At 43.9% G+C, this 17,034-nt stretch overlaps 1 protein-coding gene across 2 annotated transcripts in view; it reads right to left on the bottom strand.

Moving 5' to 3' along the window:
* Positions 1-7,881: 7,881 nt before the first annotated feature.
* LOC136621629 (carboxyl-terminal PDZ ligand of neuronal nitric oxide synthase protein-like) overlaps positions 7,882-17,034 on the bottom strand; it is a 72,000-nt gene continuing 62,847 nt past the window's right edge. For both annotated transcript variants that reach the window (XM_066597256.1, XM_066597257.1), the window contains exons 11-12: positions 13,396-13,696; positions 7,882-9,646 (exon numbers count right to left, since the gene is read on the bottom strand). In XM_066597256.1, coding sequence (XP_066453353.1) covers positions 9,124-9,646; positions 13,396-13,696 — 824 coding nt within the window. In that variant the 3' untranslated portion in view covers positions 7,882-9,123. The remainder of the gene's footprint in view (positions 9,647-13,395; positions 13,697-17,034) is intronic.

Below are 17,034 nucleotides of genomic sequence, written 5' to 3'. Positions count from 1 at the left end.
GCGGGTTGTTTTTTTAACCCCTGCATCGGGGTTGTCTCGCGCCAAACGGGGGGGGGGTTAAAAAAAAACAAAAACCCGTTTCGGCGCGGGACAACCCCTTTAAGTGTCCACCTGTGAGAGTAGTAACATTGTTCTTCTGCCTGTTGGGGCATCTATGCCCTATAGTGTATGTTTTAACAAAATAGTCAATAAAAAGGCATTTTAATTTAAGTCTATTCTGTGAAGGGAAATATTAAGTACCTACTAAACTGACTGGGTATTAAATATTCTGCAGCATAAAAGTAGGAGCAAACAAACTTCCCCATTTAAAGGGAACCTGTCCAGACCTTTGAGAACCATAAAATAAGTTTATGGGGCTCAAAGGTCAGAGCAGGGACCCTGGGGTGTGGCATCTCATACTTGCTGGAACCCCATTCCAGAACGGTAAACATCCAGTTCGCATGAACACCGTCTGATTGCTTTCAGTACGGGTTCTCCTATAGAGATGAATAGGCTGAACAGATACACTGCGTACCAACATTGTGACACAGCGCTGCAACAGGGGCCCCCGTAAGAAACTCCACGCCCTGTTCCTTGAGCCGTGTTACAAGTTCCCTTTAAAATCTGCTCCATGGAGGCTGAACTGGATGCACACTTTTTTTTTTTATTAGGCTGAAAAGGGAAAAATAAATACTATATTACTATGTAACTTCCCCTAATGTGGACGGGCACTCCTCATACCATGTTCAGATGCCCATAATAGCACTTGCTTTGAGCAACATGTATATAGTGGTGCCAAGCTGAAACCAGATTAAATCATTCCTTGCCCACATGGTCATTCAGCTTACATGTAGCAGAAAAAAATGCCAGGCTGTGAAACATGTAAGGCCACACTTACACCTGTGCTATGAGCTTCCAGAATAAAGTCTTGCCTGCAATAGCACAGCATGACATTTCTTCTGGAAAAGTAGTGAAGGGAGTAACATATAGCACAATTCTGACACGTTGCTACTAGTCACCTGTAGGTGAAGTCTGTTTTCCTATGGGTTAATTCACATCTACGACGTTGTGTAGTATGCAACATCCCGACACAAAACCGTTGCAGGTCCCCCCAATATGCATGCGACTCCTGAGGGTTTTGTAGCCCATATTTCCCTATGGAGCCTTCCTCTGTTGCATTGCATGAAAATGTGGGACGGGGATGAAGCTGCTGTGGAGGTGATGTATACTGTGGTTTTTTCCTACAGCTTATATTCGGGGTAGGGCTACAAAATCACGATATCGCACAGACCAGCGCTGCCGTGTGAACGAGGCCTAGTCAAAATATGGTTTGTCTTATTGTCAGACAACCTAAGACCACTCCTTGCCAATGAACAGACCCCTTGTTTGTAATCTTGGAAAGCCCTTTGACTGTCCATACCGTGGCTATAACACCTGCACTGCTACGGACCAGTAAATGTTATATCTGGAATAAGGACAGCGAGACCTGGGTACAATAAGGCTGAGTGATACTCAACACCCTTAAAAGCCCCAAAACTTAAGTTATGCCCCATCATTCATCTCTACCCTCCTCCGTTTACAAAAGGTAAAATATAAGCACTAGCGTTGAGCGAACCTACTCTGCCGAGCTTGATCCTCGTTCGAGCATCACAGAGTTTGACTCCACCGCTGACGTGTCTGATTTGACCCCGCCCCGCTGCGCACGTCAACGAGAGAGAGAGAGGGGAAAAAAAAAAAAAAAGCTCGGCAACGGGCGGGTGCCATACAAAAATACTCGAGTCTCCCATCAAAGTCAATGGGGTTTGTTACTTGAGTAGAGCTCTCGAATTTTTCAAAAAGCTCGACTCGAATAACGAGGACCCAAGCATTTTTGGTGCTCGCTCATCTCTAATAAACACTTTTTTGAGACTGCTCTTCTACTAGCCCAGGCTCCCCAACCTTTCATATCCTGTGAGACACATTAAAGTAAAAAATGCTATTAAAATAATGGAATTTTAGTTTGACCTTTGAAAACCTTATTATAGCATCACATTGCCAGTGGTTTAAGTATATATGTCAGTAACTTTGTGAATATCACCTTGTATCCAGTGCATACGGCCATAACTCAAGGCTACAATGATGAGCTCCACGGTCGGTGGTCATGAGCTACATGTGGCCCCCAAGCCACAAGTTGGGGGACTTCTGCTCTAACCCAGTTGACCACATTTGTGGTTTTCTTGCGTAGGAAGGCTTTGTTCACTTACATCAGATTAGCAATAAACAAGTCAAACATGTATTTTTCTAAGAATCATCAGCAGAAAGCAGAGGCAGACAATCAGATTTGTGCCACAGAAGCGCAATGGGCTCGCCCCATGGTTAGCAGAATCTGTGACCATAATGAACACGTTGTGGGTTTTCATATGCGTAACATGTTCATTCTGCCACGCACTCCGTGCCTAAATCCAGAGCGTGTGAATCTAGCCTAAATCTACTTTCAATGATACAAATGAGCTTCGTTCACATTTAGGATACAGCTCCTCGTTAATTTCTCTTTTCCAACTGTGTCAAAAATAGCTGAATACTTGTCTGATCGAGGGAAGAAGCTTTATGCCTGTGCCGCGGCATAGAAAACCGTTGGCGTTACCTTGATGTCACATGCGGGTAGGTGGAGGAAGAATTAAAGTATCTACCTGACCCAACAAACAACTCCCCCCCCCCCCCATCTCTGCTTTCAGGCTCCATGTCTTATTTGGGAGGGAAAGTTATCCGCAGCCAAATTATTATTTGGGTTTTTGAAAAGAATCCTAAATAGTTTCACTAACAAATCAGAGAACACGACAAGCACTATAGATAAAATAAAGAAATCTCTGCTGTAAAGCCTGAAAGCAGACATTCATGAATCACTGGAGGGCGGGATAAGCATTTGTGCAGCAGCCTTGTTGAGAGGTAGCTGACCCGCCGACTGACCACCACAAAGCATCAGGGGCGCCTCAACGTAAAGTCACAGCTCACAGCTGTTCATCTCTGTACTTTGCTACAACAGTTGCTCTTGGCATGAAAATAGGACCAAAATAAGATTATTCTAGTTACATATAATAGTCTGTGTGAGGCGGCACAGTCATCAGATGACTACAGCGCTGTGACTCAAGAGGATGTTGTGTAAGGGACTTTAATTTCGGGCTTCACCCACTGTCTGAATGTCACAGATTACATGGAATGTTAATTGACTGTTTAATATTTTAAGCAAAGGGAAATGATAGCAATGTCACTCAAAATGTTCCAAGACATCAGAAGGTTTCTTGTTCAGAAGCTCAAGACTAGTTTATAATGTATTCTAGATTCATATAACTGCAGCATGTCTTAAATGGAGGGTTTTGCCCACTTGGATTACAGCAAGACTCTAACTGAAGAGTATACAAGGGAATACCATTTCTTAGTTCTCAGTAGAGATGAGCGAGCACGCTCGGATAAGGCAGTTACTCGAGTGAGCATCGCTCTTCTCGAGTAATTTCATTCTCGTCCAAGCAGGCTCCATCTCAAAGGCTTTGTTCACACCTGCGCAAGGAGTTACCATTTTTTTTGGCTTGGTCATAGTACCTGAAGAAGAAAAATTACAGACGTGTCAAATCGAACATTTAACTGCACATGATGGACCCCATAAAGCCGCCTAGCATTGTACAGGACGAGGTATCGCCGCATGCGGTGTAACTTTGGCCGTGATTTTGCATCAGATCCGTAATGCAGATGTGAATAGACACTTAGACTATAGCGTAACTAGATGAAACCTCAAGGAAATTCACCACCGGGACGTTGCAGAAGAATGCCAGTTGTGGAACTGCAATAGCTTTACTGTAGTAATAGATACAATCCGATCATTTTATCCAATGCAGCTTCAAGTAAAACAAAAGATACAACTGCTTACAAACATGTCCATCACAAGACATTATCAGCTTTAGACTCCAGTCTCGAAGGATCACACAAAATCTAAGGCAATACAGTGTGAAAGGCACATTAGTATATAGAGGCACGTAAACATAAGGCAAACGTAACACTACAGTTCAGATCCACACAAGCCACTGCACCAAAATTGTGCATTTTAACTGAAATCTACGTTTTTGTTCCAATTGTAGGGCCTTTTCTTGAACTGCGGCCTGCAGAAAACTGAAATGCAGTGCTTCCGTGGATATGGTCTTCCTTCATTTAAATCCGTTGGGTAAAAGAGCAAGAATAATTGCAATTAAAAAGTTAAAAGTTCATAAAACTCCACTCACTCAGTTGACTATGAGATCATTACAGAATATCACGAATATGATGAAAAGCAGCATGAACCCTTCATATCACCCCCCACAGGGGTCTCACTGCAGTTACAAACACCATTTTTAATTGTTTGGTGTAGTAGTGATTGGGAGACTTGCAGTCTTAGGCTTTAAATCATACATGCGTATATTGGCTGCGCTCTCACGCCTGGCCGATATACGCTGCCCATCTGATGCAATGGTTTACAATGCATCAGTTCAGATGGGCATATTCGTGTGGCGTAAAATGCCGGCCAGGAAAGACAGTTCAGGAACTATCTTTCTGGTCAGAATACGACGGCGGTTCCCATAGACTCCTATGGGAGCTGCCGGAGAAGGGAGGTGGGGAGTTTAGCAGTGTGTATGCTAAACTCCCACCCTCTTGCCGGCTGTTTGCAATGGGAGGGGGCAGGACTGTTGCTAAGCTCCCATTGCTGGCAGCCGAGAGGGGGCAGGAGCTCAGCACACTAGCTCCCACCCCCTTTCCTTGCAGAGAGCAGGCAAGGGGGCAGAAAGGGTGAGGCAGTTTAGCAGACCTAATCTGTCTCCTCCCTCCCGATGGCAACCTGGGCCGTCTGAACGGGGGCACAAACGGCAGATTTGTGCGCCCATTCATGCGATTTTCGGTCGTGCTGTGGTAGTGACGCAGCCAAACGAAAATTGCTACGCTCGTGTGAAAGAGCCCTTAAAGGCGTATTCCAGTTGCAGCAAATAACTGCTAGTGCAAGCGGTTGTAACACTCCATCTGTGTGGTGCCCATTGCTTCTTCCCTGAAGGGCTTTTTGAATCTTGCGGTTCATTTCCACTCGGGAATCGCTAAGCTTTCCTCAAAATTTAATGCAGTAGCATTGTTCAAGCTTTTCTGTCTTTTTGTAAAAAAATAAAAATCAGGCGGCGCTCACTTACACCTCCTCACTCATCAGCGGTCAGCCAATGCCGGCAGGAAAAAAATCCAAGCATGCGCATTAGGGTCGCCTAAATACATGCGTCAAACGACGGCTCCCTGGCTTCATTTGTTTACACACAAAAAATTAACGTTGGATACTTCTTGAACTTATTAACGTTGGATACTTAATGGAAAGTTAATTCCTCATTATCAGCACCTCATGCTTTTAAAAATCTCTGCTTGAGGTTATTCACCAGGAACCGGCGTTCTTGACTTCCATGTACTTTGAAGCAGCATACAATGCTTTTCACTATGCAGTGGGATTCTGTCTGGAGGTTTCATCACAGCTGCCAAACAGAACTAGGACAGAACCCCGGTACAGAAATGAGCGGAACCTTTCATCGTCTGTTTGCCAAGGTTTCCATTAGTTAGCTACGCTGTTCCATACTCCAAAGGAAATGAACTGAAGGTTTGTCAAACGGACACCAAAGTGTTGTCCATATCACTAATGACAGGGAGTGGTTCCGTGTGTTTCTATTTGGAGATTCCGTGACAGTGACGATTTTGGCAGCTGTGGCAGAACCCCCAATGGAATCCCACCGCATACTGAAAAATGCTATGAGAACGCTCCCTTACTAACACTACAGTTGTTAGGGGCCCCTTTAAGAAAATACATGTGTGTGTCCATTACATGACTGACACAGAGCAAAAGAATTAATGACAGGAGAGATCTTGGCAATCATGAGGAATTGATACAGAAAGTATAATTTAGAAATGGTATAAACCCATACCAAAAATAAAAATTTGCTGAAACTGAATAAACTTTTAAGGAGGTTGGTCAAGGTTAGAAAAACATGGCAGCCGTCTTTCGAAACAATGCCAGACCTGTCCATGGGTTGTGTCTAGTACTGGAGCTCACTTCTATGGAAATAAGTGAAATTGAGCTGCAATTCCACCCACAATCTGTGCAAAAAATTCCTGCGCTCCTCATGCTTTTTAGGGTTTCATGCTGCCATTCTAATCAATTATCTGTTGGCATACTGGAAGAGCATTAGCCCCGAGTCATGAAGAGAGCGTCAAAGATAATAGTGAAATTCCATCTGGACTAGTCCATGGAAGTTAGGACAATGGAGAGAAAGAAGAACAGATGTGGGTGCACATTCATACAGATAATGTATCATTCAGAGAGTTTAAGAGTTGTACAGTTGGTGTTCTCGGGGAGTACGGTTTCTCCTTCTGGGGTAGGGAGTCTATCAGGCAATGCTCCAGACAAACTAGCTCTCCCTCCGTGCAGCTAGATGGGTGTCTGTTTTTGGAGGAGACTGTGGTGTAACTAAAATCCCTGGTCATGTTTCAAGGTTCTTTTTTGACACAACCTTACAAGGTAGTTACCTACAGGTGGCAAGACAAAGACCATTTCTTCCTTCTGGAGGAGAGCTAATTTGTATACAGTTAATGTGAGATATACAGTATCATGATTAATATGTACATGTTGCTTTAAAAGAGTTTTATCATATAAATCTATTCACTGTAGGGGATAGAAAAATAGAAAAACTTTCACATTCTCATTATATGAATAGAGATCAATGCATGGAACTGCATACATAAAATGGACAGTGTAAACTACAGTCATGTTAGCAGTGCAATAAGCCCTAAGGGTTAAAAATGGGATTCTCCTTTAATGACATTTTGTACTAGAATACATGTCCTCCGTTTCTAAATACAAGAAGGTGGGTTCACATATGTCCAGCGATCTGGATCTGGTTCACCCCCACCTCCTCTCCGATGCTCCGTAGGCTCAAATAGAGCAAGGCACCGGACCTGTCAAGTAGCAGATCGAAACCGTTGCAGATAATTGGAGGAAAATTCAGTTTGAGCGCCAGAAATCCGTGAAGCACCCTAACGAGTGTCATATGTTCTACACATCAGTTTCATAAGTGAGCATGAATATCAAAAAGGACCCTAGAGAATTGATTACAAAATAGGATAGGTTTTCTTTTTAGGTAGCTGAAACTGCAAAACTACTACATATAGTAGATAAATTATATGGACTCACATGAAGGGTCTGGAGAAATAGTCCACCTTCCATAGTTACACAACTTTAAAAAAAAAAACAAACAAAAAAAAAACAACAAGCTGAAATTTGATTGGTTGCGATTGACAACAGATCAACTCTTGGTTTGTACTAGTTTTGTTGCCCATTGTCCACCTTCTATGTCAGCCTGCAACCACTATACTCTGAATGGCCACTTTAGAATAGAGGCCTACAGTCTCACAATTGGAGCTTCCCTGTATAGAAATTAGTGACACAGAGTGCAGCTTAGTGAGCAAGTTTATGCTTCAGTTTAAATTAGAATGGGAAAAATTGAGTGATCTCAGTGGTTTTGAATGAGGACTGGCCATCAGTACTAGAATAACCAGGACCACTATTACAAAAACTGCCAACCTTGTAGGTTTTCTCATGCACCAGCATCAAGAATAGTGTGACTGAGGAAAAACATCTAGTGAAAGGGAATCCTGTGGACATAAACAACTTGACAAAAGGGGTCAGAGGAGGATGTGAAGAATTGATCTCATGAACACAGTCAAGCAAATTGCAGCTAAATACTATGTTGGTGCTTGAACTAGAACGTGTTAAAATGCATAACTCACTGGGCCTTAAAGGGGTTGTCCCTCGCCGAAAAGTTTTTTGTTTTTTTTTCAACCCCCGCCCCCCCCCCCCCATCCCCGTTCGGCGCGAGACAACCCCGATGCAGGGGTTAAAAAACAACACCGGAGAGTGCTTACCTGAATCCCCGCGCTCCGGTGACTTCTTACTTACCTGCTGAAGATGGCCGCCGAGATCTTCACCCTCGGTGGACCGCAGGGCTTCTGTGCGGTCCATTGCCGATTCCAGCCTCCTGATTGGCTGGAATCGGCACGTGACAGGGCGGAGCTACAAGGAGCCGGCCTCCAGCACGAGCGGCCCCATTGAGGAAAGAAGAAGACCCGGACTGCGCAAGCGCGTCTAATTTGGCCATTAGACGCCCTCCATGGAGACGAGGACGCCAGCAACGGAACAGGTAAGTGAATAACTTCTTATAACTTCTGTATGGCTCATAATTAATGCACAATGTACATTACAAAGTGCATTAATATGGCCATACAGAAGTGTATAGACCCACTTGCTGCCGCGGGACAACCCCTTTAAGAGTAGACAACCGGTTTGAGTGCCACTGCTGGCAAAGAAAAACAAAAAAAGTCAACATTCCATGGGAAAAAGGGTACAAAAATTTAAACACCGAGCAGTGAAAAAACAGCACCTGGTCAAATGATGGGAGGGTCGGAATATAGTGCAGGCAGTAGGATTTCTCATCTGTCCAGGACAGGGCAGTACTTTTATCTAAGCTGTGGCAACTACAAGAATCTATCCGGCCCACAAGGGTCAATATTCCTGTACAGCGAATTCAACATTAATGGAATCTGTGCCATGACAAATTGTTGTGGTTCTGAAAACCAACTTGCTACTATATGGTGTCTGAAATAAAGTGGCCATTCAGCTTATATTGCAAATACGAGCCCAATGTGAAGGTGCAATGGACAAACAGAATTCCAGAAGAACTACAGCATTAGGAGACACGCAACGCTACATCAACTTGCATGACCCAACCGAAGTCTTACCTTATTCTATTATTACGGGCAATTAATCATGACCTCTTCATGGAAACATATCATGAGCAAAGACTTAGAAGGAATTTACACTTATTCCCCACCCTTGATTAGCACATTGATGCAGTATGATAAGTGTCACTGGCCATAGGTAGTATGTAGACAAGTCATGTGTAGAAACTGCTTCTCAATGACATTTTACAGCGCGATCACAATACATTTGTCCATATATGCATTATTTACACTGCCTATACACACTATGAGCAGAGCCAATACGTAGACCAGCTTTAGGTATAAAATCCAGTGATGAGACTTAAGTATTGCAAAGAAAATATTCTACTCAAATGACAGAAGATCTGGATGAGGACCTTCACTATCTAAAGTGGATTTTCTTGACCAAGAACTCCATTCAGAATTATTGGCTTGGCCTTCTATAAGGTCTTCCTGGCTGATGCAGGACTTCAGCCCTTTTTTGTCAGAGTTGTGAGAGGATTCCCTGAGATTAGTGTCAGAAGACTCCTTGTGAATAAGATCAGGGACAGACAGTGCTATCTCAGGAACGACTTCATTTTGGATCTCTGTAGGCTCTGTAATATCAGCTTCAGCTTCTCCATTAGGTAATGTATCTGGCAGGCATTTGGGTGTTTGAGGATCATTGATTTCAGTGACATTTTCAGAAGTGACATCAACTGCTAAATCTGAGCCAACAGCAGGAGAAATCGCTTGCTTTTCTGGACTGCCCAATACAGGGTTTGGCGAGATCATCATATCTTGAGTTGACTTCAAAGCTCTGGAGACTCTCTTTTTCGTTACTGGTGGAGGCGGTTCAAGTCGAGGGAAACTCTCGATAAACTTGGATCTGCAACAGTTGACAGAACATCAGTTATTGTAATAATTTTTAAAAAATTGACATCAGGAAAAGAAAATAAAAGATGCACATAATACAATCTGTCAAAAATAAAATCAAGTCCCCTGAAGGAGTCATCATTTTGTTGTAGATCTCAGCATGCAGTTACATCTCAGGCAGATATACAAATGATTAGAGCTGTGGAGTGATTAGATGAACGGTCTTGTCATCTGAGGCCCTAAAAGTGGTTCCACCCTTGGCCTATAAAAAAGGCTCTCAGACTATTTGTGTGTAATGGACCTCTTTCTGCTTATGTAGAGCATGTTGACCACTAGGCGCCTCTACGAGGCAATTGAAGAAATTTCACTGAGTTCGAGAGGGGCGCATTATTGGAATGCATGGATGTTCATATCAACGAATTGCCCACCACTTGGGCCGTTCTGACCAGACTGTTAGGAGGTACTAGGACCAGTGGATCCATGAGGACACACACGGTGACTGGGCTCAGGACGCCCATGACAGAAGAGAAGCATCCTGAGCATGAACAGCTCAAACTCTTTTGGTATCTGCCATCCAGAGACAGGTATAGCACCATTGTACCAGGGTCCTGTGTCTCATGGAACCTTGGCTGAAGGACATTTGGCCTCCTGGTGCCCATTACATGTACTGCCTTTGACACCCAACCATCGTCGCCTCCATTTGCAGTGGTGTTGTGAACAATGAAACTGGACACTATGGAGTTGAATCGAGTTGTCTTCAGAGACGAATCTAGGTTTAGTTTGGGCACTGACGATGGCTGTCTTCGTGTCTGGAGACCTAGAGGAGAGCCCCTTAATCCTGCCTTTCCTGCGGAGCGGCACACTGCCCCCACTGCTAGTGCGATAGTCTGGGGGTCCATTGCATACGACAGTCAGGTAATTTTTGAATCATGTGAAACTGAATAATAATCGTTAAGTGTAAACAGGGAGAACGATTGAACAGTAATGCATTCACTTATCATAGATCGTCCGTTTTACGCAGGCATAAAAACCTGGTGATAATCGCAGTGTGAACAGGCCATTGTTCATCTATGAAGGACTGCCTGTTTATTGTGAATGGAGGCGGTCGGCCAGAAGAGATCTCCAATGCGCTCCACCCCCATTCACTGAGCGATTACTGCTTCTTTGTGAAGGCTTAGAAGCAAAAATTTTTGGGACGGCTGTTTGCCGTTTAAGCAACTGACAAAATTTCAGTGCAGAAGGACCCTTAGTGGTCAGTGTGAGAACTGCAGAATTTCTCTAAAATATAAACTGAAAATTAAAAATAAGTAAATAAAAAACCCTTACATGTGTTTAGCAAAAGGTCATTTTCTGATGGTACATTCCCTTTAAAGTGTAATTAGAAAATAACCGACAATATTAACACATTTTTTAAAGAATTTTTTTCAGTCACAATCTATATTTTTTTTTAAATCCTAAACTTCTGCATTCTTCGCACTAACCATGGAAAATACACTTTTGGGGCCTTTAGCCATGTGGTGGTCTTGCAGCTCTATTTTATTTTCATCAGACACCAAAAATTACATTTTGCTGCGTTTTTTCTTCTTATGAGATAGAGGGCTATTTTTTTACATATTTTTTTTCTGTTTTTTTTAACCCCTAATAAAACTACGCTTTTTAAAGTTTGTATATGTACGGTAAAATCCAATACAGGAATGGGTTCCCTATTTTGTCTGACGTTTTATGTTTCTCAGATTACAGCATGCATATGGCGACAGATTAGGCAGTTTTGGCGATGGGTCGTCCTCAGCTGTGACTAACAGACGCGAACCCAACCTGCTCCCGCTAGATTGAACAAGCAGAAGCTTTAATCCCTGCTGTATTTTTTAAATTATATAATCAAATTATATTAGTCAGTGACAAAACTGGGTGCGACATGGTTTTAAGTAATTGTAACCGATTTGTATACTTGAACCATGTACGCTGCATAGCATAACATATTGGAAAAGGTGGTTCGTAGAGTTCAGGATATCATCATACCTGTGAAAGGCTAAACGGTACCTAGAACGGTCGAAGACCTCAATTGGTCCACCAATAGCTGAAATGCGTTTTGCGTGTGGGTTTGTTTTTGAGGAGCCTCACCAAATTCCCCAGATTTTATAGAATTTATCTGGGCACTTTCTATTTTTATATACTATTTTTTCATATGGGAGGATAGAATTGACTACATTACGCCTTTGGGGGAGCGTCGGGGTCTCCTGTCCATGCAGCAAAATGCTACAGCCCTACGGGCCAAAAACAGCACCTCACCAAGAAAGATACGGATAAGGAATTGCCACTGCTCTTCATACAGTATGCCTAGCAAACACTCAGCTGGATTTGGTGGAAGATACATCCCCAGGATAGGATGGATAGAACATCTAACACACAAAGAGTCTGCCTGTTGTCAAACAACATTGATGTATAATGTGCGATTGAATCGGTTTGTAGTTAGCTGCTGTCGAGACCGAAGTGTAAGAGGACATATTGTTACTTCACTCCTCTTCAGATCGTGAGGGGATTATTTTTCACCATTTGTCAAAGCCACCTAGCTCTACATCTGAAACTTTAGCTTGAATGAGGTGGGTATATATCTGGGATATTAACTAGAGATGAGCGAGCCTACTCGGCCACGCCCCTTTTTCACCCGAGCGCCGCGATTTTCGAGTACTTCCGTACTCGGGCGAAAAGATTTGGGGGCGGAGAGGGAGACAGAGAGGGCTCTCCCTTGTTCCCCGCTGCTACCCCCCGCTCTGCCACGCCTCCCCCCGAATCTTTTCACCCGAGTACGGAAGTATTCGAAAATCGCGGTGCTCGATCGAGTAATTACTCAAAACGAGTACGTTCGCTCATCTCTAATATTAACCCTTTCCAGTCCACTGTCTGACGTCTAAAGACATTATGACTTAAGGCTGTACAGCTCCGATGTTGGAAGATGTCCATCGGGGTTCTCTTACTGTATTTTGCCAGCCTCTCGGCTGTCGGAGCCTGTCCAATGTGTCACCTCATGCAGTACTGGCTGTTGTATAATGGCAGAAAAAGAGTAAGCCCCCTAGGAAAACCGAGATACAAATTGGATTGGAAAGGGTTAAACCCCTAGGTCCCTGCGTGCGCAAAACTCCCATCAAGGGATAGGTGGAAAGGGATTGATGTAGTTCTGAAAATTGGGTGTTGAGTGCATGTCTTATCTGGAGGCATCTGTAAAAGCTGGTTCTAGGGATCTGGTAAAGCTGCTGCAACTGCTCTGGGAAGCAAAAACAGTGTTAATGTATACGTGTTCCAAGGAGGGGATTCCAAGATCTCTCCAGAATTGTGTGTCTGGGAGGTTCAGCAAGTGTGGAAATGCTCTGTTACCCCATAGGGGAGTTCCCAGTGGAGTGCCCTCATACCTAGCGATCTGTTTACACATCTGCCAGACTCTGTGTATAGGGAGTAGCAGTCTAGACCCATGCCGTATTTTTAACATGACCCAAAGTTAAAGCCTAGGACCAAGTGCCGAAAATTTACAGTGCTTGGTTCTTAAGGGGTTAGTTAATAAAAAACTGAGTTGATCTAGTCCCTTTAAGGCCCAAAAGTTTAATTTATAGTTCAATTTTATTCAGCAAAGAATGCTGGACTAAATAGGACATGGCGATAAAAGCTGGTGATTTGGGTTAAAACGTTAAGTAGGACTTCACCCTTAAAACAAAAGGAACAAAGAAAGAGCAATTCCAGAAATCTATGCAATAATGGATTAGGACTCACATTTCTTCATCCCCAAGACTGAAGGTCCGCTCCTTATTGACTAGCGCAGACGCTACGTTCTTGTTGACTTCTGTGATACCAATACTCCCTCTGTCGGTTTCTTTTCTTCGTAGCAAATCATTTACTTTGGCTCCAACTGCCTTTCCGAGGTTCTTTAAGTGTTGGGTACTGCCTGCCAAAATGCCAACCCCTGGCAGATCAGAGTTACTCGGAGTGGATTTTGTCAGCTGACTTAGAGAAGAGCTTGGTTGTAACTTTGGCAAATGCACTGCATTCGAGTTGTGGAACATGCTTTGGTCAACTGTGGAACAAAAGATAGGGAATCATAAATGCTATTATAGCACATTACTGGCATTCACAGACAAGGGGATATTGAATATCGGCACACGTTGCACACAATTCTTGTGACTTTACATATACAGGGGTATGGGGGATCGGCTCTCCACTTGTCCGTTTCATTTAGGATGCAAACTGTCTATGTTGGAGAAGCTACTCACATGTAAAGCTGATGTTTCTTCCCAACTTTCTGTTAAGATACAACTTATGTGAAATATACTGTTAATGGTGATGTACAGAGTTGATTCACATTATTATGACCACCGGCTAATATCCAGGGTGACTGCCATGTGCCGCATGGCTAGCAGCTAGATGGACTGGGAGTGAGTCAATAAGGTGCTGGTAGGTTGTCAAAGGAAGTGTTTCTCAACTCCAGTCCTCAGGGACCCCCCAACAGGTCATGTTTTCAGGATTTTCTCAGTATTGCACAGGTGTTCTTACTACAGGATATCCTGAAAACATGGCCTGTTGGGGGGTCCCTGAGGACTGGAGTTAAAAAACACTAGAGCCATGCTGACTGCAGTGCATCTCACAGTGGCTGGAGGGTGAGATAGGTAGAATCCAGAGTGAACATGACGATTGAGGTGGTCCCACAGATGCTCAATTGGGTTCAAGTCTGGAGAAGTATTTGGAAGTTTTGGTTATGCTCTTCAATCACTGTCGCCGTGTGACATGTTGCATTGTCTTGCCGGAAGATCCTATCTTCCCCAGGTAAAACAAAGCGCATAAATAGGTGTACATGACCTGCATGGATAGATTCATAGCCAAATTGGTGCCTTCCACGTGGATGAGTGGGCTCAGAGCAAACCACAAAAAAAGTTCCCTATAACGCTACAGCTACCAGCTTGTCTTCTTCTAGCAATGTTTGCAGGATGTTTGTTTTCTCGTGTTTCTCGCCTGACACGCCAACATCCACCTGTTTAAGAAAATGTGACTCATCAGCAAAGGCAACTGTTTGCTGATCACTGGTGGTCCACTTCAATTTCCACAGCAGTATTGGAAGCCTTTTCTTCCAATGCACCTTTGTTAGCATTAGATACAGTGACCATCCATCTGCTTTGGAGCCCCATATGCAGTAGGGCTCACTGAATTGTTTTAGACATGTCCGGTAGCCCCCTGGTTTTTATGGTGAATTGCTCCAATGTAGCATATTGGTCAGCCCTCGTATACCTTCGTAACGAATATTCACCCCTCACATCAATGGCAGGTGTTTCTCTGCAGTTTCCACGTCTTTTTATTCCCAATGGTGCCATCTGTCCACTCATGATACACTTTCACAAAGTGAGCGGTTTCATAAATATCACCACTATTGGCCCCAAAGCCAATAGTCATTTTTTTTGCAACTCTAAAATATTGCCCCTTCTACCCATGACCAGTGATATGCAAGCAGACAGCCTATCGCACACCTTCTATACACTCCAAGCCAGCCCACGACACGGCACGGCCACCATCAAAAGTAGGAGCTGGTCATAATAATGTGACTTGACTGTGTATATAATAAGCAACAGCCATATTCGATGAATACAGTACACCAATGTCATTACTAAAAATCTAATCATCTATTAAATACCAATGCAGCAAAAGAAAGTGCTACTTTAACCCTTTCCAATCCAATGTCGGGCCTGCCCCGACATCATTTTCCTCCACAGCTCCGATGTCGGGGCAGGTCCGACACTGCAGTGCAGGAGTGCATCTGCATCCGATCGGCAGACACATCGGATGCAGATACACTTGTGCACTGGTCCCCATCGAGGACCCCCTAGGAGAAGGCAGAAAGGGTTTTTAACCCTTTCTGCCTTCTCCTTTACACATTACATAGCGCTCAATTAGCGCTATGTAATGCATAGAGATTCCGGCCGGCCGGCGATCATGTGACCGCCGGTGTTACCTGACCCCCGGCGGTCACATGAACTCCGAGCTGGGAGCCTGCACTGTGGGACCTGCTTACCTGACCGGCGTCTTGTGCGTTCTCCTTCTGTCTCCCGGCCCGGCGATCATGTGACCGCCATGTGCCACCTGACCCCAGCGGTCACATGATCGCCGAGCCGGGAGGCAGAATGAGAATGTGGAAGACGCTGGACAGGTAAGCAGGTCCCTCCACGGTGCAGTGAGCACCTGCACTCTCCTGAACTCTGTCAGTTCAGGACGGTGCAGGGGAAATGTATTTTTTCTCACCCATTTTCCCCAGCTCCAATTTATTTGGAGCTGGGGAGAATGGGTGAGAAAAAATAAATGGATTGGAAAGGGTTAAAGGTCATCCAAATGTTGCAGTTATGTTCTATATTTCCCAAAGGATTCAGAGAATTTTAACAAATGGTTGTTTTAGCACCTTAAGGTACCCCTACATGGTCCGACGGTTGCCCAAATAATCATTCTTACGTACGATCATGGGTGACTATTGGCAATTTACACATGCCCCCTATAGGGCACTGAGCAAGTGATTGATCAGTAAACGCCAATTGTTCACAAGTATGATGCTTCGCATTCAGGTTCAGAGACTCATGGTCAGGCCAGGACAAACTTTGGAACTCCGTTCGTGCAACGGATGGAGATGGAGACCGTGTGGCTAGCCCCTAAAGCAGTTGGCAAAATTTTAAAAAGGGTCATGCTAGATATTTTATAAAACAGGAAAAAAAAAAAAAAAAAACCATGCCAGGTTCCCTTTAACTACTATAGGAGGTATAGGATAACCACACAAGAGCAAGGTCAGTAGACACCTACTGGCAACCACACGGCGGTACAATAAAAAGAGGAGTATGAACATTCAAATACATGAACGAAATCACAGAGAGCACAGGATGCAGAGAACACAGGGGGTCAACCATTCAGCTTTCACAAACACAGCTTTCTTACAAATGACCAAAGGGCAACATGAAAGTCTTACCTGACTCCGAATACTCGGATAGCACATTAAGAAGGAAATACAAAAACATTTGAATCCAAAAAGATATTTATGAAAGTGGTTTGGCTGCACATGCATGAGGTTAATCGATACAGGGGACGGGCAGATTTGCCCTCTAGAAGTATGGGGAAGCTGGGTGGCAACTCTTATGCAAACTGAAACCCATTTAAAGCTGGCGACACCTTTTAGGCGAATCCTTTTTTATCGCTTTAGTGCATTATGGGATAAAATACATAATTGCAATTGGTTTTCATTAAAAATCTAGCTCCATCTGGCTTCTGCAGCCTGCATGTATTTTAATACATAGAAAGTCGCAGAATGCTGTTCACGATCTATTGTGCCCGGGCGGCTGTCACGGCTCGGTCTCCAGTCCCTCCTGAACAATCTACGACTTTGACTAG

The sequence above is a fragment of the Eleutherodactylus coqui genome, chromosome 3 (assembly GCF_035609145.1).
Source record: "Eleutherodactylus coqui strain aEleCoq1 chromosome 3, aEleCoq1.hap1, whole genome shotgun sequence".
Taxonomy (NCBI): Eukaryota; Metazoa; Chordata; class Amphibia; order Anura; family Eleutherodactylidae; genus Eleutherodactylus; species Eleutherodactylus coqui.
Note: the sequence above shows the minus strand (reverse complement) of the source record. Positions and strands in the feature narration are given on the sequence as shown.